The following is a 24560-nucleotide window of genomic DNA, read 5'->3' as shown; positions in this document are numbered from 1 at the left end:
AAATTACTTTGAAAGTAGGTAAAGGCAAACAGCCCTGGATGATTGTCACAGCAAATGCTGTTTCCTTGGTTGCTCCTTCTGGTACCATTTCCTTATAGTGAATGGTTATGCTGTACACCTGTCCACAGTGTGAGTCTGAGTTGCAGTGCACTGAATTAGCATCATCTCAGTTTGTTACTAGGATATCTCAGTATAAAGAATATGCTTAAATAATTAGAAACTAATTTTACATTGCAGTGAGGTAGAGGTGCATTACAGAAGCACCTGTAACAACACATTATCTTTCAAACATGAGATAATGAAGCTGATAGTTTGGGTGGGGTTGAGGGTGGCTTTTTTATTATTATTTCTCAGTTGTGAGTGTGAAGTGGGGCTAGGATAAAAACAGATCCTACAAACTGGAAAACCTTGCGATGTTTTTAAGCTTTAGAGATGGAGAATGCTCATCTTGGAATCCTCCAGGTGTTGCAAAAGGGTGTTGACTACTTAACCATTTATCCTTGAGCATCTCTTATTAAGATTTAGGGATATTTTCACATTTAATGAACATTATTGCTTGGGAATTCTACCTGTTTTTCCTTTTGCAGACAGTTGTAGCCAGAAACAATGGATATTAGGCTGGTTGCTTGAACAAGATATGTGGAACTGAGTATCTGGAATCAACACAATTAGTTGGGATTTAGTCTTCCATGTGAAATATGTTTGTGAAGGTATATATAGTTTTACAGTCATTAGAGTTTATAGATCTCATTTTCTAGATCAACAATAGTGCGTTTTAAAGTAGCCTATTTCTTTAAATAAAAAAACTTAGATTTTTTTTGAAACAGGACAAAAGATTACTGCATTTGGAGCACAAAGAAGGCACAAGCGGACAGTAAGTTTCCACTTTAAATAACAACTGCAATATGTTTGCCTGTGACAATATTAGAGCCTAAACTAAAATTGCTGATTATTACTGAGGATCACTTACTGAAATGGTCAGGTTAAAAGAAAAGCACTGTCACCTCTCACAACTATGAGCTGGGGAAAAAAAATGAATTTCTGAGTTGGTACACACTCTGGTGCACTGGTGTGGTGTTTGACATACTCCTGCTTTTGAGGTATGCAGCAAAGCAAAATAGTATTGCTACTGTATCACTACTTTGCTTGAAGGCCACCTGAAGGTCCTCAGATAAAGTTAACAGAATGACTCTTGGAGATGACAGTGCATACAGCTTTGTGAGACACTTGCTAAAAATTTCACGTGTAGGCTGTAGCAGAACTGACAGATACTGCTCTTATTGAGTATATGTAGGATGTGTCCATTCTACAGATGGGTTCTCAGTTTGAGATAGAAAAACTGAAAAAGCACATCTCCAGATACTTCTAGCAGACCTTTAAAATCTTCTGAAAGTAAGTTAACTCAGGTAACTTCTTAACAAGGTATTACCTGAGAGAACTTCATATAAAAGTGTGCATGTCAGCTGGCTCTTAAAACTTTTTCTCACGTTTTGAAATGAATAGCTTTCTGAATAGCTGATAGCTCTCATGTAAATGCATTCACTCACGTGAAGTTAGCTGATTCAGTGAGGATTTGTTTGATGCAGTCCATTTCTCAATCAAGTACTGCTTTCTGCCAGTATTTCCAGCAAGTGTTCAGTGTGCTCACTCAAACTGGGCAAGTGAGCTGTGGGGTGGGAGGAGTTGTTCTTTCCAGATCTGCACTGTTGTCAGTACTGGTTTAGTGCTGCCAGTGCAGAGATGCGTTACACCACCTGGATCTCAGAACTGCTTTTTGTCTTTGTAGTGAAGGCCTGTGAGTGTCTAGGACTAATGCTGTGTTCTTATGCAGCAGCTGGAACAAGGCATCTCCCTGTAACAATGAGGAAGTAGCTACCTTTGTGCTCAAGTACATTGAGCAATCCTTCGAAGTATTATTCTTTGCAAGAGCAGTTGATTTACAAAGATTAAATTTTATATTAGCATTAAAGATCTTTCTCATGCAAATGCCTTTTACACTGGTTTTCCCATAATAAAGAGCACTGGCTTTCCCCGTAAAGAGCGTGTTTTCATTCTCCCTTTTCCAAATACATGCAGTGAATTTGTGAACATGCTACAGTTCTAGCAAATACAGAGGCACCTGTGACACCATGTCACAATCTCACATCTTGAAATAATACAGGGTTTGTATATAAATCTAAGTTGTATCAAATAGAAGCAAGGGTCTTGGGTAAATTGGCATTCATAGTCTTTCCTTCTGTCTTTAGAAATGTTTTGCCTGTATAGTAGTCATTTGAAGAAAAGAACTGTATTTCAACCAAATACAACAGACTTAATTGTACCTGAAAGGTCTGTCCATCCCTGCTAATTATCATATGTTCTATAATTACAGAAAATAGGCTTTGCTTCAGTACAGGACAGCAACCTGAACGTCCATCTAAAGGGTGATTTGTTTTGACCAGATAGCTTTTGGAGGTTTATTTTAATAAATGCGTCGTCTGAAATAGCTAGAGCAGGTGTTTATCCATTGTGTGGAATTCTTATTTAGGCTCAGTTTTAAACTTGTCATGAGTTACAGCAGTGATAACCACACCAGCAAAACTGTCTTCTAAGTAAGTGGATCATCTTGCATGGCAAAAGTCAGATACAGTGCATGGTATGCTTTAGAGGCTTAAAATACTAAATTTTGGTCCTGCTGTTGACCACTTTGGGTACTTGTTTTGAAGGCTGAATCTTTAGTTTCCCAGAGGATGGATAGTGGCTCCTTTTTGTACCTCTGTATTTCATCAGGACTTTTCTTGTGTTTTGCTTTCAGAACTCTGGTCCATTTGCAGAGCCTCGTTGCATGTCTGCATGATGAAAGGCTTCAGGTTCCCATGGGTTTGGATCACAAAGTAATTGATGACATCCTGAAGGCTTTTGACTGTCACCTGTTTCACAAACAATAACAACAAAATAAACACCACCAATCAAAACATACTGCATGTGTTTCAGTGAGAATGCATTTTTGAAAACATGCTGGCAGCCTGAGGTGCCTAGCAGTGTTTTTCAAACAAGTAACACTGGATTTACATCTAGTATTTTTAGATGCTGTGAGGTCTAGGACAGCTCTCCACAACCAATGGTAACAACTTGAGCTTTGAATGCCCAACTCTTTCCATCAAATGAGAAAAAAAAGAGGTTTAGGTCTGTGTGCCCTTGTGCTCTTCAGTGATGGCTGATGGTGTTTCAGCAGGTAGTTTAATTGCAGATGCTTTTTCAAAACATTAGGATGTTTCTGAGGACATTGGCAAAACAAAGTCTCAGGGAAAGTGATAGGGGAAAAAACACTTTCATAAGCCACACAATGGGGTCCAGGCACCCTTGACTACAACTCAACTAAGTTACTTCATCTTTCAAAAAGTTTCAAGAAGTCAGCCATTGCAGGAAAGCCGTGCTTTGCCCTTCTCAGAGAGAAAGTGGCACTTCGATTCAGTGTGATGCTTTCTGGATCCTTGCATTTTGAACTTCCTCTAGCTGCCATGAGAGCTCAGTTTTTTAGACTTAATACTGAAGACTGAGTTGAGAAAATGTGAAGCAATCTTGTTTTGTGGGTGGTGGTAGTTTGGTTTTATTTTTGGTAGGAGGAAGAGGTGTAACGTGGGTGTTGTTATTTTTTCCTACTATCCTAGTTCTTATTATTAATGATTAGGTTAGTTACATTAACGAGAGGCAAAATATCTATATACTTTATTTTTTTTTTTCAAATTATAGCTAGGAGTTGACTGTAGCTTTTTTAACGTTCTGTGAAGAAACAATTTTTACACCTGCTTAAGAATCTCCTGCAAGGAAATAGTTCATTTACCTGTCTTTCCAATTCAATAACGTAACTTCTTTCTCTGGATGTCACTCTGTAGTGCTTTATGCATGGAGCACTGAAAGGAAATGAAATGTAAGTCAACAGGCTGCTAGAAATGAAACACCTTATGATGTACCATTGTTGTCATTATGAATTCTTCTGCAGGAGCAGTGGATGTGTGCTTTGCAATATCCCCAGAGCTTACTGAAGTGCGTGTGGGGCAGAGTGAGGCTTTTGCTCTCCTAGGAGAGGAATCTGGGAACACTGGGATTTGCAAAAGTCATTCCTGGTGTTTCAGAAGACTTGTTCTGAAGCTCTGCAAACCTGGAATGTGGCAATCCAGGTAAAATAAGGTGATTTTAGATCAAGTTACTGTTAGAAAATATTTGTCTCTCGTTTTCTTTTGCTCATTTTAGAAAGAGATATGGCCTGTTCATTTTTATTCTCCATGAAGATTTCTTGAATTGAGCAGCATTTCAAGGTTAGGCAGCAGGTGGGAAGACTGTTCTCCTAAGGAAATAGACTTTTGGTGGCTGATCTTTAGTGCTTCTTTTTTTAATCACGCTGACTTTGGAGGAGCAGAGGATTAATAGATTGGTCTCAGGCCCATCCTTGCTCACACACTTTTCTCAAAGTAGTCCGAAGGAGAGGCACATGCTTCACACATATTTAGTGGGTATTAAAAGTTCAGCTTTCAATACAGTGCATACTACTTAAGAATGGGGTAACGCGTTACGGAAGCAACCTACTGCAGCACATGTCGGACAGTGATTGCGTAGTTCTTGCTGTCACTGCCAGGACGCAGGATCAAATTCCCACACAATGGGTTATTTTCTAACATCTTTATTGCTTCTTTCCGAGATACTGCATAGAAGCACCTGCATAGAAGGGAGAGGAGAAATAGCATGGATGCAAGTTACACAGCAGTAGCAAGGCTACGTTATTCTCAGCTGTGCACAGAAATGTTGTCTACCAGGTTAATGCAGTGCCAGGCTTATCCAAGGTAACTAGCCATGGCTGCCAAGGGGCATGACACCTGGGGGATTTTTGGTGATTAATGCTATTACAGGAGAGCAGTGCTTCACCCTTCTCAATGAGAAAGTGGCACTTCGGTTTAGAGAGATGCTTTCTGGGCCCTTGCAAAGAGTGTGAAGACCAACCTGGATCTACCTTGAATTTCTCAACGGTAATCAGTATGTTCTCAGAAGGGCAGATACAACCAGTCCAGCATGTGGCTTTCTAAAAGGTTTATCAAGTGTAGCAGTATTCTACATGCAGCCTTTTCAAAACAAAAGGCATTGTAGAAAAGCTGTAGAAGTAAAATTTCTGTTATGAAATCTCTGTAAAGGTCTTAAGGTAAATTTTGTTCATCGAATATTTTAAACCTTTGCACATTAGTTGAATTTTGAACCTGTTTATGAAAACAATAGTTGGAAAGAAGAAAGGAAGGCTCTCTAGTTGGACTGAGGTTTGTATATTTCAGTCAGAACTTACGCTGGCATAGCAGTCGCTGTGCTACTGTTGTCCTTGTTGGGAAGGCTTTCCTTATTCTGGGATGTGCTGGAACAGTCATTAAGCATAATCCTTCTTTTCTTTTCTTTATCTAGCACTTCATGTATTTTTGTAAGTTGTCCAGGTGATAACGACTCATCCAGTGGAACTGACAACTGAAAATGAACAGCATAATTAAAAATTAAAGACTGGACAAATGTGAGCAACTGTTTTCTGTGTGCAAAACAGCAATCTCCAGAGTGCAGCTGCCATGTGGTAGTCTTTCTTACCTGCTTGGTTAAAGCAGATACGGTTATTTGGAAGGCTTGTGTATACTTATGTTTTGAGTAAGATGCTGCACATCTATTTTTGTTAGAATAGCAGAATACATACACATCTGTACCCTCATTTACTAGAGATACCCATTAACAAAAGTGGGAACAAGTATATTTTGCAGTTGCTGCACTGTGAAATTTAACCTGTTTCACTTAACCTCAGCTTTTTAAGTGATTCCGTTACACCAATGTAAACTCACCTGTGAACAAACTTTTCTCCTAAACATTATTAGAGAAAGTCTTGCTATTTTTGAAGCCCATTTAAGGATGGGATGATTATAATACAGTTATTTCACAGTAATTACTGATGATCATTTTAAAAACATGGAGATGACACCCTGGACTCTCAAGCAGTGAGAAAGGGGAGAAAAGTAGTTCAGCAGTCTAAAGAGACTGAGGGGAAATAAAGCCACAGCTAGAATAATCTAAGTTCCTTCTTTCCATTTTTAAACTATTTCAGCTGACAAAAACTGCTGCAGGTTTTGACTGCTAGACTAGTAAAAGGTGCCCCAAAGGAAGGACAGTGCTAGCTGTTCAGAATAGGGAAACACTGATTCCATCTCTTCCTAAGTGCCAGCTGGATGCTGATAGGAAATGAAGACTCTCGTTGTTTTTCCTGGTAGAGTATAAGGTAGGTCTCAGTGGGTTCTCTCAGATGTGCAGTTTAGTCATTTCTTTGTTTATTTCTTCATCCCTTGTTAAGTATTTATAGATTCTGTTTCTCTCAGCACAGGCTCCTTTTCTCACAGATGCAAGGAGGTGGACTTGTGCGGATGTTTCTCCTTGCTAATAATGGACTGGGAGCTGTTTGGATACCATGGCAGATGAGCTGAGGTGAAACAAGCCTGAATTTTGCTGTCTTTGCAGGGAAGGGTGGGCATGTTTGTTTGTGCAAGCACATTGGAAATAAGGCTTTAAGCCAACTTGTTGCATATATGAAGACAAAAAAGCCCTCATACGTGCTTTCAGTATTGAGTGAGATACAAAACTGTTCCCTACCTTTGTTACGGTGAGAATAAAACCCTTCCATTCTTTCCCAGATTCACAGTTATCAGCCTAAGAGAACAGAAATTGAATGTAAGAATGACTACAGCAAAAAGAAAAACAAATAGTATTTTCATGAAAAAGCTGAGATAACTTTCACACATTTAGAATGCCTTGCCTGCAAATAAGCCTCCTGTCAAACTAAATCACACCCTCTGAACTTCCACTACTCCACATTCAATTACTGAGAGAGGATGGAGGTGGGAAGACGAAAACTCATGGGATTTTTGGAGTAAATGGAGTGGGTTGTATTGATCCAATAGGAAGGCCAAGCTAAGGAGATAGGTGAGTCTTAGTTGTAAAGCCTTGCAGGTAGTCCCTGAGATCTACAGTCTCTAAGCTTTTGAATGGGGGTAAGGCGCTGGTCAGATATATTATTGCCCTTTTTATATTACAGGTGACCTGAGTCTGTCAGTGGGGTACTTTCTGCTTTTTTTTCTTGCATATTTTCTTGTTCAATTCTTTGCTCACTTTAGGTTCCCAGATGCTCCAGAGAAAACTGTCTAATGCCTGAAGGAGGATTTTCCCTGGTGTTAGGTTCCTTAGTGCTGCCTCCTTCCTTGACTGCCCTTTTGTGCTTGGCTGCAGGCTGTCAAGAAGAAAGCTCTACTCCCATCTGGAGCTCTGAATATCTAAAGGTGACAAGGTAGAGCACCAAGGGGTTACAAATGACAGGTTTTCTCTTTTTACCTTCACTTCCAATTTTTCATTCAACAACATCAGGATGAACTGTGCAGAGTCGTTTTCATTTGGATAAATATTGGTTACTGAGGTCAAAGCTGATAGATCTAGTTTGTGTGAGTACTAAGGAAACAAAGAAAAGGAATGGCACAAGTTGAAAAATTCACCAAAACGTAGCTGTTCTTCAAACAAATTTGTTTAGAAGAAAATACTGGGAAACTTTATTTTTTTGGCAGATGTTGGGTAAAGTTTCATTGAGAGACATTTCAAAGTCCTTTGTTTCTGCTTAGAGAAACTTACCATCCACAACATGCTTTCTGGATTTTTTTCCTTTCTTCTTAATTGCACATTAAAGACAAGAGACCTCCCCAAATACTTGCTTTCTCACTTCAGCAAAACCCGTAGCCACAATCCTCCAATGGTTATACCAAGAACATTTTTCTCTGCTGCGCAGAGGAAGGTCATTCTACACATCAAGATACAGTTTTTATCCTTGTGCACAACTGAGGAAGGAGTGTGCAATAATTTATGGAGCAACATGGGATACATTTTTAGCTCAGGTAACAAAAAAATCTTCCTTTTTGCTTTGATGAAACAGATTAACACTATTGTTTGCTTCACTCTAGTTTAAAAATAAAAAAAAATCAGCCTTCCTGTTACTATGTTGAGTTCCTGGACTATGTGGGTGAGGAAGGAAGGGGTGCAGAGAGGTGTCTAGAGTATATGAGGACTGATTAATGAAAATAACTGAAGTAGGTAATCCAATCTGCTGTTACAAAGACAGCATGCTACTCACCTTTGGTGCCTTCTTATCATCGTAAAAGAAGAGCATGGTTCCTCTCAGTTCTGTCCAAAACAGTCTAAATTCCTGTTACAGAGGAGGAAATGTCAGTTCATCAAGACAATCTTTTTCATTTCCAAAAAGTGCTGAAAGAACTGCTATGAAAAAATGTCACTGTGTGCTTTTAAATCAGTGTTTTAAAGATCATTAAAGAACGAATAGTTATTTGTTTTCTATGCAGCGTATGCAAAATGAAAAAAAGGTTTACGAGTTTTTTGCAAGGTAGAAAGATGCATATGCTCTATGCTTTGTTGTCTAGTATCCTGGCATCAAACTAGAAAACTTTAATTGTAATGAATTTAAGTATTTTTAATATTAATCAATTTAAAGGGGGTAAGAAAAATATATTCAAAGTGTCTATTTGTACATAATTTTGATCTCACCAGTTTACTTGCTGGACAAGTAAAGACAAGATAGGGGACAAGATCACAGAGCTTGTGAGTAGTCTGACCTACTAACTACGCTTCCTGTACATGAAGTGATATTTTGCTTGCTTTGTCTTTGAATTATGTGCAGTACCATTCATAAGTCAACATCGTGACCAAGTAAATATAATTGTTTCACTCTTCTTACGGGTTCCGAAACATGTTCATATTCAAGTGAGGGGAAAGATTTCTGCATTTTTCTCAATTTTTTTGTGACCAGTACCCCAAGAAAAGTAGCTCTTAGAGGACTGGAAACACAAAAGTGTAACACAGTTCTGAATGCTGTTCTAGTGTTCAGTTTCCTTACTTGTTGCTTGTTTATTTATTTGGGGATGTTGTTTGGGGATTTTCTTTGGCACAAAGTTGGAGATATTTCTTTCTCAGCTTTTGTGAATAACTTGTGAAATCTGTTAAGTCATAGGAATTACAGTAAACAAATTTCTCCTGGAGCATTCTGCAGGAGATTCTTGTTCCCTGTCCTGCAACCTCTAACTAGCCTTTCTGTCACACTACTAATGTAAGATTCTCTACAGCACTCCGCCTTTGGACCCCAACCTCTGAGCACTGCAATGTACTGCAAAGGTGTAAATGTCCTCATCAAATCAGCTGTCCCAAGCAAGTTAATGAAGTCAGTGAGTGCTGTGTGCTGGGGCTGGATGTCATGGCAAGCTTTTGGATTGCGCCTTATGGACTTTGTGCTCTATGGAGATGGAGTAGCAGTTGCCCAGGAACATTTCCAATTGTTTCACACATTCAAAAAATTTATTCACACTTTTTTTTTCCTTGGATGTCTGGTTTCTCATAAATGATAATACACCTTGCTCATCTCACATGAGTCTCCTCTACAGACTAGTCTGTATTATTGCTATGCCCTGTTACTTTTTGCTATTTCATTATGGTAGTTAACCATATTTCAGAAGGAGGGATTTTTCAGGAGACAAAGAGGTTTTACATAGAAGGATATAAATAAAGGACTGTAACAAGGAGTTTTATTTAAACATGAGGGTATTTCCATGCTACGCTAAGGCAAGGCATTGAATAATTTTTATTGCTGCAGAAAAATGAACGGCTTATCAATTGTCTCCTTTTTGTTTCTTGGAGTTTCTGTTTTCTCTGCTACTAGCTTGTTCCTGTATTTGTGAGTCAGAGTGTTATTTCGGTTTCTTGATTACATCTCCTTTTCACAGTGCATAACTAATTTTCTCTACTTTGTGCATCTGCTTCCATGGAGGTGTGAGTGTAGGTATAGTCCCTAAATGTTGGGATTGTCATTATCAAGTGCTAAAAAAGGGCAATCAGCTTAAGTCCATGCTCTGAGCATGGTAGCACTGATTAAAAGGATGTGGGCATTTACCAATTTGGGTTGTAAATAATTATCCTGGCTCAACAAATCACCATTATGCTTTGAAGGTAGTCCATCTGTGTGGAATCATCAGCTCATTGCAACAAGAAAAAGGAGGCACAGCAGAGCTAATACATATCGTGGTGGTGTGGTGCTGAAGATGGATACTCTTCTCCAGAAAACAGATCATACATTGAAGCAATATAACCAAGCTGTCTTGGTATCTAAAGTACTGCATTAGCTTTTCGCTGTGGTGGTAGCTGTGAAATTGGTCAAAAGCAATCCATGTTTCAGCAAGTACGTGATCATTGTAATATTATAATTCAGTAAATAAATTATAGTGGGATCTAGGAGATACTGATGGTTACCTTGTGTGACTTATTTTACTTTATTTTTTTTTTGTTTCCTCAAGTAATTTGAACAGAGATGAGATGAAAGCGCAAATTAAGCTAGATATTATTTTAGCACAACTATTTGCATCGGCCAGCACTGAGAAGCATTTCCCACCACTATCAGCAGAGGATTAGCACCTAGCACTAATCTTCTGAGGAAATGCCCCAAAATGTCAGCTTTGTGGGCTGGTGCAGCTTACCTGGCACTCTGAGCGCCGGACTGACAGGTAACCTTGGAAGTACAAGGGCAGACCTGTGAGCTTCTGTCTCTCCTGGGAGATTCGTCTGGGTGCTGCCTGAGGGGCTTCTGCAAGCTGCTCCATGCTGCTCCTCAGTAGCCTCTAGATATCAGTTCTGCTGTTTGGTTGTTGGTTTCTTCTGCCTGTTTGCTTTTAATATATTTATTTTAAGCCCTCCTCCTTTCACTCCTGTGCTTGTTTGTCAGCCTCAGCCAGAGAGCTCATCCTGGTGAGGGGAGGGGGAAAAAGCAACACCTCAAAGAGGAAGTCTCAGTGCTTTGCTTTTAGGTCAGCAGATGTTTCGCTCAGTGCATAATCCTCAGGGGAACCAGACCAAGTGGATTGAAAGGATCTTTTCCTTTGGGAGTGTGTTTCTTGGTTTGCTCAAAGGTAAGCATTCAGATGATACAGCATAATGGCACAAGACTGCATCGTTTCTGTGAGCAGTGTCGGCTGGAGGTGGTGGCAGACCAGCCCTGCAGGCAGAGAGACTGGTTTCTAAGTGGCTTTTCAAAGATTTCCTTGGTGATTATGTTGTAATGTTGAAGATATCAGAACTGGAATTTCTATAAGATATGGTATGCCAACAGTAATACTGGTATTAAGCTTACAGTTGTGTATGGCTGCCCAGGATAAATCAACCTTTACCTTGCATGTGGGAAAAATATTTTTTTCTGTTTGAAAGAGGTGATAAATCAAAGCCTTAAAAAAAAAAAAAAAAAAAAGTGAAAGGAGAGGGTGGAGTGAAAGGAAAGGAGTGAAATGTTGGCCTTGCTGAACTGAGGGGTGACATTTCCATTATTTTCCCGCAACATTTATGTTTCAATTTGTTTCTGACCTCCCCTTATAGTATTTAGGAAGGATAGGGATGACCGCACTTGGCATTTCCTGCTTGTTGCTGCTAAAAACAAAGCTTTTATCCAGCCAAAAGGTCATGTGCCGAGTAGGTCAGGTCCCTCATTTGGCTAAAAAAAAAAAAAAAATTACAAAAAATCTGCTTTGAAGTTTTTAATTATCTTGTCAACCTGTTCTCAACTATAGCAGGTTTGGTATACCTCTTCACAGCTTGTGGAATGCTGTCTGCTGTGAGGTTTCAGATGTTCCACTATAGAGGAAAAACAACCTTCTCTAGGCAGAACCTCAACTGGCTGAAGACTGAATTAATAGCCAGGGATCAAGTGGGGCTGATCTGTGTCTCAGGTTTTGGCTACATGTCAGTGAGCACATTACTGAACTTGTGGTTTTGTTTAAATGGCAGAATGTGACTTCGCCACCGAATGATGCAGAACAGATAAAGAAGGGCATCCGCACGTTCGAATTCTCGTTGACCAAGGCAAAAATCCTGCTCTCCACCCCATTCCCTCCCCTTAGGGCACAGGAAGGCCGCCCTATGTCTTCTGCGCAGGCGCAGCAACGGCCCCCAGGAGGTAGGAGCCGCGCGCGCTCGAAGAAACCGCCCCGGTTGGCGCGAGGCGGGAGCCGGCCAATGGGGCGAGGCGGGGCGGTGGGCGCCGGCCAATCGAGCGAGGCGGCGGTGCCGCCGAGGTTTGAAAGCGGCGGAGTTGAGGGAGGGGCCGGGGGCGGATGGGTGCCGGGAGCTTTCCGGCGGCGGCGGCGGCGGCCCGGGATGGCGGAGCGCTTGGTGAGAGGGCGGGGGGAGCGCGGCCCGCGCGGCGGCGGCCCCTGGACACTTTGGCTGGGGGGAGAGGAGGGCAGCGGGGCCGTCTCTCGGCGCTGGGACGCACTTTTCTCCTCAGTGCGCTGCTATGGGCGGGCGGGCCCTTCCGTCCCGCGCTGTGCGGCCGTGGGAGCGCGGTGCCAGCCCTCAGCGGCAGCAGCCCCACTCCTCTCGGGCTGCACAGCGGGGCCCGCACTCGGCGCCGAAGCCTTCCGTGGGCGGGTTAGGGTTAGCTGGAGGTGCCGGGCGTGCCGCAGCTGTTCCGCCTCTTGCGAGCCTGTCAGTGGAGCGCGGGGGTTACGTTTGATAGGACCTTTGTAGGTGAACGAGCTGCGAGGAACTCAGTTCTGTGACTGACCAGGAAAGAAGGCGGTTTTGCACTAAGCGTCTCCAAACTAACAGCATCTCGTCACCAAGAGACACTGTGGTTCTATCTGCTGTGTTAACCATATGCTGAACGGTGACAGTGGGATGTTCCTTACTTTATTATTATTACTTTGTTTGCTTCTTTGGTTTTTGATTACCATAAGTAACCTCTAAAGCTGCTTAGAAATGTGGCTGGGGGTTTGTCTGATGCTTTTAAGACTTGCTAGTACTGACTTCAGGTAAACCAGGAGTCTTTGACACTTGTTTACATATCAACCAGGAGGCTGTTGTTGTTTGTCAGCGGCATGCTTAGTAACAGCTAATTCTTATTTCTTGACAGGATCACTTAAAACAACACTACCGAGCAAGATTCTGCGGGCAAGAAGGGTAATTTCCCTTTATGATTTTAATCTTAGATATATTTGTTGGAAAAGTTACGTTGATATGTTTAAGTGTAATGCTAAAACTAATGGTGTGTCTTAGGGATGTGATTAGCAGGAGTGGTGGTGATGGATGATTGGACTGAATGGTGGTGGTGGTTGGACTGGATGAGCTTAGAGATCTTTTCCAACCTTAATAATCTGAACTGATTTAATGATGTTTCCCAGCCTTCTTGTATTTCTTAGTGGTAGGAGAGGCAAATTGTTCTGGACTCCAAAGTGCGAAGGATTTCCTTTGTGTTTCTCGGCTGCAGTGGTGGGCTGTGGAGTATATAAATCTTAAGATACCCCAGCTGAGCTACTTGAGTGCAGCTGCAGCCATCTGCAAGTGCTCTGACTTTCAGGAGGGAGAGAAAGTGAGGCCACACGGAATTCCAGCTTGGGGTGTTTGGTCCTCAGTGGTAAATGTGGAACGTGAGTTTGGGTATTTGCAATGCTGCAAAGAGCTTTTGAGACATTTCTGAAGTCATCAAGCTTTTTGTTACTGGAATCTATTGCTGGATTTGCATTTCATGAGCTTACCAGATCTACCAAATTACTTGTTTTTGTAGATGTTTAATAATTATGAATACTTATGGAAAATAGAATGTGGTGTTTTTCTTCTTATTTTAGTTTTGATCTCCATTGGCCAGCTGGTGGATTACTTCTGCTATTTTTATTTTTCCTGGGGGGGATCTGAAATGGTATCCAAGCACTGAAGCTGTTTTCTAGCTTGCAGTTTGATGCCGTAAGTCAGTTCCTGCTCCCAGAGCTTTTATAGAAGTCTATAGTAACTGCAGGTAAATGTAGGAGGAGAAGCAAAGGTTGATTCCTTGTTTGAAGGGATAGACTGCAGATTACACATCTCATTTCTGGGTCTGCTGAGGCTGGATCACCATGCAGGCAGAATTACGTCAGGACCGATTATTTTTTTTTTTAATTATTTATTTAAAGACAGAGTCTCTATTCATAGAATCATTAAGATTGGAAAAGACCTCTCAGCTCACCCAGTCCAACTGTCAGCCCATCCCCATCATGCGCTTCTCAGAGCTCTTTTACTTGAAGAGTATTGCAATAATTTGTATATAATAAATTTGTATATAAATTTGTATATAAATAAATATAATAAATATTGTATGATTTATTCTCTGGGGGTTATTTCCTCATTCCAAATATGTTTCATGACAGTGCTTCTTGTTTCCTGAAATCGCAATGTAAAGTATTAACTAGTAATAGATCGCTTGCAGGAATAGGTGTATATAGTATTCTTATTTTAAAGATGTGTGCTTTTTTTTTTTTTTTCTTTCTAGAAAGAAGATCAATATACAGCCTGGTGAAAATGTTCTGAAATATATACAGGATTGTTTTGAATGTAAGCTTTTATTTGGTGTTGTGCTTAATCTGCTGGTTAGAGAGTTGTTTCTTTCTTGTACTGTATGTAGTAATAAATAAATAGAAACTAAAAAAATAAAAAATTAAAAAAAAAGTTGATAATACTTCTCTTAGTCTTCAAGAGTTCCCCCTTTGCAGCCCCTTGAAACTGAGTCTAAGCTGTATGATTCCAAGTATCCCTAATTGCTTTTTCTTTGTAGGTGATGATACTGATGTCGTAGTAAGCTCTCCAGATGCAACCTGTTTCTCAACTCCTCTTGTCAGAAACAAGGAGAGGACTTCAACACAGAGCCCTAAGGTAAGTTGGACCTACTTTTTACATGATCTAATAGTAACAGGACAAGAGGAAATGGCTTTAAACTAAAAGGGGGGAGATTTAGGTTAGACATTAGGAAGGAATTTTTGATTGATATGGTGGTGAGGCACTGGAACAGGCTGCCCAGAGAGGTGGTCGATCAAGGCCAGGCTGGCAACCCTGCCCGTGTTGGCAGGAGAAGTTGGAACTGCACAGTCTTTAAGATCCCCTTCCACCTAAGCCATTCTGATTGATTATGGTGGTATCACAGCCTAGTGCTGGGTACAGCTTCACTTGGGTACACATTTGGATCTGTAGGCTTGATTTCTGTATGAACGTTGAGTAAGTTCTGTATGTCAAAAATATTAATGTATAGGCTATAATGTTCTTTAATATTTGCTGGTAATGATTTTCCTTAGTTTGTTGTACTGATACAGTAAATAATCTCTTACAAGATTTATTTAATGGCTTTTTTTTCAGATTTTACTAAAATTTTTTCCGACTTTGTCTGAGATAGTTACATTTCTTGTGCTCTCATACTGAAGCACCCTGTCTTATAATTGATGCTGGGTATGGCTGTCATGGACTCTGTTGGAATTGGTTTCAGGCACTTTACCAGATGTATGGACACAGCTCTTTGCTGTCAAGTGGAGGGTAACACTGAGAGACAGTTCTCCTATGAAAGGGAGTCATTGGCTCTTAACAAGCAGTCGATATCTGAAAAATAACTTTGTAGCTTGAAGAAGTGGACAGACTTGTTGATTTATTGTCTAAAAGAATGATGGGAATCTAGTTTTTCTGCAGCCCATTCTATCTAGTTTTGATGCTTTGATTCAAGTGTTTATGTGAAAATAGGATATTCTGTTAATAGCATTAAAATGGGCAACATTTATACTGGCACTTGTTTATTTCAGTCTGATGTTAGAATACTGAATAATCTCAAGTTTTTCTTGCAAAACTTCAGGCTACATAATTGTGGGTGAATTAGTTGGTTTAAATTAATTTGTTTTAATGAAAAGAACGTAGCTTGCCTGTGGAATAGCAGTCTGTCTATTCGGAACTGCAGATTGATGTTTATGTACGCAGTACTTTTACCTGTTTGAAATATACAGTTAGTTTTAGAAAGTCTTAGTTAATAGAAAACTGAAGTGTTCTGTTGAAATAGAACCGAGTAAGGATTAAAGTAAGGAAATGATATTGTTTTCTGCAGAAGTTCTTATTCCTGTCAAAATATCATGGCTTTGTGAAATGTTTTTTTTTTGATTGTCTCATTCTTTGTTGAATACGTCAGCCAGATGCAGGGTTAACTAACGCGGTAGGAAATAGTACCTGTCATTCTGCTGTGTCCTTACCTGCAACGCCAGTGGAGGCAGTCAGGAGCAAAGGTTGGTAGTGCTATTTTTGAGTTAAGGTTTTCTGGGTAACTCTTCTTTGGGGTTTTATGAGCTTTTGAGTACAACTAAACCCATTTAATATGTGTGGCAGGCGAGCCATGTGTGTTCTACCCGGAGCCTGGAAGAAACAGTCTCATAGCTGGTTCTATCAAAACAGAGAGTCCTGTGCCTAGAGGAGAAACACAGGTGTTAACATTCAGAGATGTTGAAGTACTATGTGAAAGTCCTGCCAAGTTATCAGATCCTGAGGATGATCATGGGGTCGTGGGATCACCTCTTCTTGTGGAGGTAGCAAAGACTTCTCCTGTACAAACGTAAGTAGAGGTGAATGTTGTTTTTGATTCTAAGGGTAAATTAGTACAGTGGTTTCAGTTGATGAGTTCGTGTTCTGAACAAAAATAATTCCAGATTGGATGAAAAAAAGTCTATGTCTGGATTCAGAAGAGAGGCATCATTGTTTTTTATTAAATGTTCTGGTGATAAGGGTTAAGTCCCAGAAATGCAGTACTGAAGACTTCCAGAATGAATTTGAACTCCTTTTTTTCTAGAAAAGTTTCTGAGATGGATAATCGGGGCTTTTTCAGTGAATGCTATTGGAAGCATTGATCTTAACATAACAAAAACTTTGTTAAACAGTGGTGGGCAGTCATCCTTGCCCTCGCTCTGAATATATCAATATTTTATATAAAGTAGGGTAATTTCAGTTGCAGTCACAATCTCCTTTTCAGAAAATTTCAATTCCAGTTGCAGTAGTGGCTGACTGTCCCAGCCACAGTTCTACTTTCTAAGCAGGCTGAGCCTCTGCTGGAGATCATGGAAGGGAGGGAATGCCACCAGTCCCAGTGACACATGATGAAGTGAGACTGGGAAGAGAATGCACCAGTGATCTAGGAAATTTGACATGTTGTGAAGCACATTCTCCTAAAATTAAGAATTTGCCTTGTTGAGCTGTACTTGGATCAAGAGTCATGGTCTCACCCCATGTCGCATTATTGGTTTGGATGCTTTCTACTCCCCTGGGAAGCAGTACTGCTTACCCACGTTCCATTAAATTAACAAATAAAAGTTTATTCGTAAAAACTGAGATACTGTCAGCAGGAGAAAATGAGAGCATTTGTCCTTCCACAAAATGAAATTGAGTGCACATTAAGTATACCATCATACTTAAATACTTTTTCTCATATTTAGTTTAGATTTTGATAACCAAAATGTAAAGAGCCATATGGAGTGTGAATATTTGAAAGGACCTCAAATTGTGAGAGAAAATCAGGATATTAGACAAAGTATAGAACGTGTTGCTCTATCTCCTGTGTGGAGGGAGAAGCTGTCCATCCCTTCAATCTTTTTAGCCTCTGTAACGACAGGAACACTTGTAAAGTGTTTTGAGGCTTAGCATGGAACAGTCTACTTGCAAAAATAATAATCCAATCCTGGGATTCTTTTGGGAAAGGGTTTAACTAGTTAGAATGTTTTGTGAAGGTAGGATTTAGCAATGCTTTTAGTTTTTAACCTTGTTTGCATTTGTCTGTAGGTAGAGTTGTATGGAGTCTAAGGAGACATGCTTCAGATTGATCTTGAGATGTTTTGATAGGTAGATTGGAAGCTTCAGGAAAAGCTTATATGGTTCTGAAGCACGGTAGTGATCAAAGGAGACTTTGAGAAAGAGTTGGTGTGAATCAGTGAGGTCTGATAGGAAGCTGATTACTCAGCACCTGAAAAACAGTAAGGCACGCATTTGAGGCCAAAGCAAGAGACAAGAGGGGTGTGATCATTTTGGAAAATGAAGGGCAATGGATGATGGGCTATAGAATCATTTGTCTGGGAGTTTCCTGTAGAATGTTTATGTGCTTTATCGGCTGATTTTTCACGATTGACACTTGTATTGTACTTCCAGATAACGTGAGTGCTTTGTCCCTCCTTTCTTTAGGCGTACTGTCTCAATCGCTCCATCATCACCTCCTCCTGTCAAAGATCAAAACGTAGTAATAGAAAGCGATTGTGAGTTTCTCATTGATGAATCAGATTGTCTGTCTTTTAAGTCTTGGTTTTCAATACCTCGCAAGAACAGAAAGTCAAAAAAAGATGGCTCTGCGACTCCTGTTTCGAAATCTCAGTCCTCTGAAAAGGAAAAGACAGCAGATAAGAAATGCAAGAACATGAAGGTGCAGGCTGGAGTACATAGTGAACAGAAAATGAAGAATGTCAGAGGGCAACGTGACTTAAAAAGAACATCAGAATCCCATCCAGTCTCTTCTGACAGTGAGGGAAAGGTCCTTAAATCTCAAATGCAAAGCAGTACTCGTGTGGGTAAGTCAGCTAACTCATCTTCAGACTTGCCCTTCCATGTCACGTTACTGGGTATTTTTCTGGGGGCTGTTTGGAAACTGGGGATTAAGGAGATGAGAGAGATTAACGGAGTCCATTACAGCATCAATTAGGACTCCGTTACACAGTTACGTTTTGGGTGTATGTAGGCAGCAAGTCTATATTTTTTTACTTGTAGATTGTGTAATGCAAAAGTGCCAGTGCTTCTGTTTAAGGTTTACCAATCTTAAGAAAAGTACGTGGAAGCAAGTTGATATTCACCAGTTTGATAAAGAAGTACTGATGTTATCGGGGTGGCTGACTGGTGGTGTCTCTGCCAAGTCCTTGTTACTGGTGATGGCTGGCCAGCAAGATGTCCATGCGACTCCCTTAGTACTGTGGCCTTATATATAAAGGCGGGAGACAATAAAGCATGGAGTATCAGGATTAGTAAAGTCATTCACTGAAAGCAAGGATACTTAGTTATAGCTGCAAAGCAGTTTCTCACAAACGAGTTTGTTCCAGCTGCTTAAAGAAGGTAGAGGCAGTTGACTTGTTCCCAAGCTAACACAAGTGCTTTCTCATGGGCTAGTTGCCTGTTCAGGCCATGGTCTGTATTTTTCCACACAGATTCACCTCTGCCCCCAATTCTATCCTCTCCTGTTAGGAGTTCACAAATTAAGTTAGATGTTCTGTCTTTTCCTACAAGCTGAGAAATAGGTAGGTACCCACAGGCTTTTGCTCTTGTATCGCTAGAAAGATGTGCTTCAAATGAAGAGGTCAGTTTTTATGAATTATTTGGGAAGAACTTTCTAGCAGGTAGCACTGAAAACTGGAAGCACATACAACATAACGTTTCTGCTCTTTTACTGCTAGGGAATTTGAATTAGAGCTTTATTTCAAATGTTAGGGAAAAATAAGTTCTTGTGATATTTAATATTTGCATGATTTTTTAAAATTTATTTTTGGTTTAGGTGTAAACTTATTTATTTGGGTTGTTATGGGGAAAAAGTATTCATGTCCATGTGTTTTTTGTATTCCTAGGAAAATCTAAACCAGATGAACTTAGGGGCTCTTCCAAGCATAGAAAGAAGATGTCCTATGAATCAGAAGCTGAACAGCTGATGCTGTTTGGATTGGACTCAGAAGCATCTGATGAAGAACAAAAGATAAGAAGGGTGATGGCAAGGGAGGATTTGCCAATGCCCTCTGCTGAGGATCAGCAAGAGCAGATGCTATCTCCAAAAAAGAATCTCACTCCTTGCAAGTACCAGCAGTCTGCTTCAAAAGCTTATCAGCGTTCAGTTCACAAGAAACAAACTAAGCAGAAACTTGCAAATGATAAGGTGTTGAAGAGCCAAAGGAAGAAGCTGAAAAAATCTGGAAGGAGAAATAGTAATAAAAATCCTGAGCCACAGAGATGGAAGAGTTCTGACAGTGAACCTGGTGAAGAAGGACTTGAAAGAGAGCCCTTAAAATCAAATGAAATGTTTACCTCACCTCCGCATCAAGAATTACAGACTTCTGTGCTTCAGAAGTTGGCTAAGTCTGAAAAAGCTGAGAAAGTATTGCACTCTTTGGAAACAGTTACTGATGTAAATAACAAAACTCCTTTAAAAGCTGCAGAGTTACTGCAGCATCTTGTAGACAGTGTGAAGAATTCTGAAAAGAAAAGATCATCAGCTACATCTTCAGGGAAGATGCTCAAAAAGATTAATCACAGAGCCCATAAAAGAGCTTGCTCAATCACGGTGGACACTGAGCCTCAAAATACAACAGATTCTGACAGCTTTTCTGCACAGGAGGTGTCAAGAAAAAAACACAAGCAATCAGCTGTAAAAGCAAGTGAAAAAAGAAAAAATAACGGGCACCAGAGACTGCAGTAAGCTATTCATTCAATTCCTTAGAAAATGTAGTGTGACTTGGTATATTCTGTTAAATTTGAGTGTTACAGTGTTGAAATAAATGACTGTTTCAGATGGTTAAATAGCTAATAGGGAAACCAAGTGGTATAATCACTATTCTGTTATCAATGATGGGTGCCAAGGGAAACATCTGTAAGCATCTAAGGAAACTTGGAGTTTTTGAAGTGTGATTTGGAGATTGAGTAGCAGATCCAGTGTTTGGTGGTTTGGATGTTTGTTTTTGCATTGCTTTTTTTTTTTTTTAATCTCTTAAATGGTTCCCTGCTGTAAGTAAAGTTGTTGACTTACAGTAAGCACGGTAATTGTTTCTCTTTTAGACATTCCGCTGCAGCTGAGAAAGCTATGGGTCCTGAAAGGTAATTTCCTGTGTTGTCTGTAAAACTTGCATTTAGTCTCACTTCTTCTGTACTGAGACAGCACAGCTCTTTGGTGCAGATACTGTGCTCTGTGGTGTTCTAGTATAGCAACCAGTAGAAATGGATCATAACTGATGCCTGAGGCATGTAGCTATCATGGTAACATAGTAAGCTAATCTAAAAGGTGTTGCGCTTGGGTTGAGGCAATCCCAGATATGTGTACAAACTGAGAAGGACCCTGGGGGTCTTGGTGGATGAAGAGCAGACAAGAAGTGTGCTCTTGCAGCCCACTGGGTATCCTGGGCTGCCTCAAATGAGGGGAGGCCATCAGGGCAAGGGAGGTGATTGTCCCCCTCTACTTTAGCCATGTAAGACCTTACCTGGAGTACTGTGTCCAGGCCTGGGGCCACCAGTAGAAGAGGGATGCAGAGCTGTTGGAGTGGCTCCAAAGGAGGGGCATGGAGATGATCAGAGGGCTGCAGCACCTCTCCTACAAAGAAAGATTGAGAGAGCTGGGCTTGTTTAGCTTGGAGAAGAGAAGGCTGCAGGGAGACCTCACTGCTGCCTTCCAGTACCTGAAAAGAGCTTTACAAGTGGGAGGGGAACCAACTTTTTATATGGTCTGATGGTGACAGGACAAGGGAGAATGGCTTTAAACTGGAAGAGTGGAGGTCTCGCTTAGATGTTAGGAAGAAATTTTTTATTTAGAGGGTTGTGGATGTTCCATCTCTGGAGGCATTCGGGGCCAGGTTGCATCATCGTGGGCAGCCTGATGTAGTGGTTGGCAACCCTGTCCATGGCAGTGGGGATTGGAACTGGACAGTCTTTAATGTTCTCTCCATCCTATGCCATTCTATGATTCTAAATTGTACTTTCTGTCAAAAGTAAGGAGCCACCAGTAATGTCATACCTGCTGAGTAAGGTATCCAGCATTATCTGCACTCCAAACCCTTGTTTGTTTATGTAGGTGTGCAGATATCTTCTCCTTTATGCAATGGGCTCTTTAATGAAATAGAAGAGACAAATTGTGAATGTGTGAATCACATTCTTTTACTGTAATTCTACTGAAAACTGTAACAATTTAGTTGAGCTTAGAGCAGAATTCAGTTGGACAAACTGCTGCAGCAAAATGTAGGCATGAAGATCTAGTACTGAAATGCATCTTTTGGGGATTAGGTGGAGCACAGCTGTATTCTTCCCCTGCTGAATTTTATTGGCACGGTAGTGGCAGTCACATGCAGTTGTGATTACAGAAGGAGGCAAGGTCAGGTCTATAAAGAACATATTAGGTCTATAAAGAACAGTCTTGTTCTGAATAATGCTTGGAGAATCTTTCTGGTGGAGATGCATATGGCTGATAATTATTGTTATATCGAGGGATTGTTTTATGACAGCATACATGCAGCTGAAATTCTAAACTTTGTTACTGTCCTTTTGCTTACGGCATATAGAACATTTCTTTAACTACTTCTATAGTGCTGCAGAGGAGAGGAGGACATCTGTTTCTTCAGGAAGGCAGGAGAAAGGAGACATCAGAATTTTACGAGGCCTGGTTAGAGAGATGTGAGCACAGGTTGTCTGCCTCAGTACTCAGTAGAGGAGCAACTGATGAAAACACCTGTGATTTCTAACAGTGGTCATTTACTTCAGTGTTGAATCAAGTGCAGACAGGTGTTTGGAAGGAAAAAATCCTACACGTTCTCAAAGGAACTTGATTTTGCTGTTTCTGCTATTGCTGTAACATTTCTTTGATATGCAACACATTGAAACAGGTGTATTTTTTTTCTTTTCTTTTGAAGCGGGCTTGTTCTAGAACATTCTGGGAAATGTACTTCGCCAAGTAAGAATTGTGAAGAGAATAATGAATCTTCAGGTACTATTTGAAGTTGGTATTTTCGCGCATTGCATGTATGAGCTACTTAGACTGTGATTGCACAGTAATTTCTATTGTATCCTCAGCTCTTGTTCTTCAGAATAAGTACAGTACTCACCAGCTTCATGCTGCGTTAGCTCTGTAAGGACAAGCTGCATGGTCTGGCATCGAGCCTTTCGGGATACAGTTGTCCTTGCACAATACTCAGAGCAAATTTTGTAGGCTCAGGTTTGTAAGGGAACTATTAGGTCACAGCCTGAACTGGTGATTGAGCACCTGGTGAAGGGGTGTGGCTGGCCTAGGGGGCACAGGCACATTGTTTGCACCTGTGCTCCCCGGATGACCAGAAGGGGTGGACCCAGGGTGGAGCTACACTGGGCTCATGTAAGGGCCAGCTGCTGAAGGGAGAGTATCTCTTGCACTTAGGCTGCTTCCTCAGAAGCAGTGCTGCATAGCCAGAGAGCCCCTTCAACCCTTCTTTCTGTACATGACTGCTGGCCTACCTGTGAATGCTTTGCCTGGTATTGCCAAGAACCTCTCAGAAGCAATTTTGCTTCTTTGTGAGCCGGACAAGTCTGTACCAATTTGATGCATTGTCACGTAGAGATCCTGTATTTAATCACTTCAGGCCACTGTAGAGCTAAGGTTCCTACGTATGGCCTGTTCACCTAAAAATACCTTGGTTTTGCATGTTAAGTTGCGCTACGCAAGTTAAATGTACTACTGTAATGCATGTGAACCCTGGAGGTAGAAAGTCTTCTTTTCTTTTAAAGCCAGTTACAAGTGTTGTTTAGTTAATGTAATGTTTTTTTCAGACCTAGTTTTGTGGCTGTTCTAGTAATAAGTTTGTTTTGAAGTTATACTGGGAGGCGTAAAGCTGAATGATCTCACACTTCAGTCGGTAAAATTGTACATGTAGTTACAATACTTGACTTTTTAGAGAGAGATGTCTGAGGAATGTTTACTTGAATGCATAGTTTTCTTGTACCTTTCAAGCTTATGCTTTGTAATGCATACATAAATTACATATTGATTTTACCTACATTGGGTTTCATGAATCTTTAAAGAAAAAATGTTAGAGGGAACATTAACGTTGGGAGTTGTGGATCTTGGAGATGGATTGAATAAAAGTCAGGAGTAGTAAATAAATGCCTATTGTGATGGCTTTTTAAATGTATTTTCAGATAATTCTGAAGACCTGCATTGTCAAATAAAAAATCTACTGTCAGACGAGATAGGCAGGCAAAAAATAGGTAAGATTATTTTAAAATACCTTAATGTAAGTGCATAAATATAAAGACATTTCCAACTTGATGTAAATTTTTGCTGAAGGAAACACAGGGAAGCACCTAGAAGTCTATCATTCACTAATCACAGATAAGTGAATTTGTTAATTCATTAAGCACCTTTCATACTTCACGCAAATGTAGAGTACTCAAAACCATAATTTTAAGTTGAATAAGATATGGAAAGCAATCTGGAAAATGCATGGGACATGTTTATGGACAGGACTTGTTAATTCCTCTTTAGAGTACTATATAGCCCTACTCTATTTTTTTTTTTTTAACTTCTGAAAACTTTTTTTGTATGTCACCATTTTAATTGTCCCATTTTCCACTTCTTGAGTTAGCACGTTGCTTACAGCTCAGTGAGAGGGTTTGAATTAATCTTGCACAGTGTAACTGAGGGTGCAGATAAGCTGCCTTCTGTGATATGAGTTGGTCCTATGGGAGAGGATGGCACAATGGGCATGTGGTGGGTTGTAATCTCATCCTAATCTGTTTTTATTATTTCCTCCATTATAGTTTTTGAAGGTACACGACTATATTGTTGTGCACAAAATAATATAGGCAAAGCTTGTTGTTTTTAATTTACCATTTTTATTTTTAGCGTTTAAGTATCCTTGACTAATTTGTTCTCAACTCTTAAGGGAGCTTTTATTTTTTTCTTA

At 40.4% G+C, this 24560-nt stretch overlaps 2 protein-coding genes across 5 annotated transcripts in view; one reads left to right on the top strand and one right to left on the bottom strand.

The window, feature by feature from the left end:
- Window positions 1-1958: 1958 nt before the first annotated feature.
- On the bottom strand, window positions 1959-10937 carry STAP1 (signal transducing adaptor family member 1). Its single transcript, XM_003205689.5, has 8 exons — window positions 10569-10937; window positions 8165-8236; window positions 7378-7491; window positions 6643-6699; window positions 5312-5484; window positions 4567-4695; window positions 3824-3893; window positions 1959-2909 (listed from the first exon to the last, which is right to left on the bottom strand). The coding sequence occupies exons 1-8, from the start codon at window positions 10689-10691 to the stop codon at window positions 2766-2768; spliced, it is 882 nt and encodes a 293-aa protein (XP_003205737.2). The 5' UTR covers window positions 10692-10937; the 3' UTR covers window positions 1959-2765.
- A 1182-nt stretch (window positions 10938-12119) lies between these two features.
- The window catches only part of CENPC (centromere protein C), a 32048-nt gene continuing 19607 nt past the window's right edge, over window positions 12120-24560 (top strand). For 3 of the 4 annotated variants that reach the window (XM_085222722.1, XM_085222721.1, XM_085222724.1), the window contains exons 1-11: window positions 12120-12249; window positions 12992-13038; window positions 14381-14442; window positions 14663-14760; window positions 16049-16142; window positions 16243-16465; window positions 18079-18458; window positions 19500-20337; window positions 20698-20736; window positions 22536-22609; window positions 23794-23862. In XM_085222722.1, the coding sequence (XP_085078848.1) occupies window positions 12235-12249; window positions 12992-13038; window positions 14381-14442; window positions 14663-14760; window positions 16049-16142; window positions 16243-16465; window positions 18079-18458; window positions 19500-20337; window positions 20698-20736; window positions 22536-22609; window positions 23794-23862 (1939 nt within the window). In that variant the 5' untranslated portion in view covers window positions 12120-12234. The remainder of the gene's footprint in view (window positions 12250-12991; window positions 13039-14380; window positions 14443-14662; window positions 14761-16048; window positions 16143-16242; window positions 16466-18078; window positions 18459-19499; window positions 20338-20697; window positions 20737-22535; window positions 22610-23793; window positions 23863-24560) is intronic. The other variant, XM_085222723.1, reaches the window with a different exon arrangement.

The sequence above is a fragment of the Meleagris gallopavo genome, chromosome 4, assembly GCF_905368555.1.
Source record: "Meleagris gallopavo chromosome 4, MGAL_WU_HG_1.1, whole genome shotgun sequence".
Taxonomy (NCBI): domain Eukaryota; kingdom Metazoa; phylum Chordata; class Aves; order Galliformes; family Phasianidae; genus Meleagris; species Meleagris gallopavo.
The sequence above is the reverse complement of the archived record's forward strand: the minus strand, read 5'-3'. Positions and strand labels throughout refer to the sequence as shown.

What these genes read in the sequence shown, in the direction of transcription:
- STAP1 (XM_003205689.5), bottom strand. Translation starts at nt 10,691, where the DNA reads ATGGAGCAGCTTGCAGAAGCCCCTCAGGCAGCACCCAGACGAATCTCC. An exon ending in TCCGGCGCTCAGAGTGCCAG is followed by an intron (nt 8,237 to 10,568) that starts GTAAGCTGCACC and finishes CCTCTGTAACAG; the next exon opens with GAATTTAGACTGTTTTGGAC. An exon ending in ACAGCGACTGCTATGCCAGC is followed by an intron (nt 4,696 to 5,311) that starts GTAAGTTCTGAC and finishes CCTTCTATGCAG; the next exon opens with GTGCTTCTATGCAGTATCTC.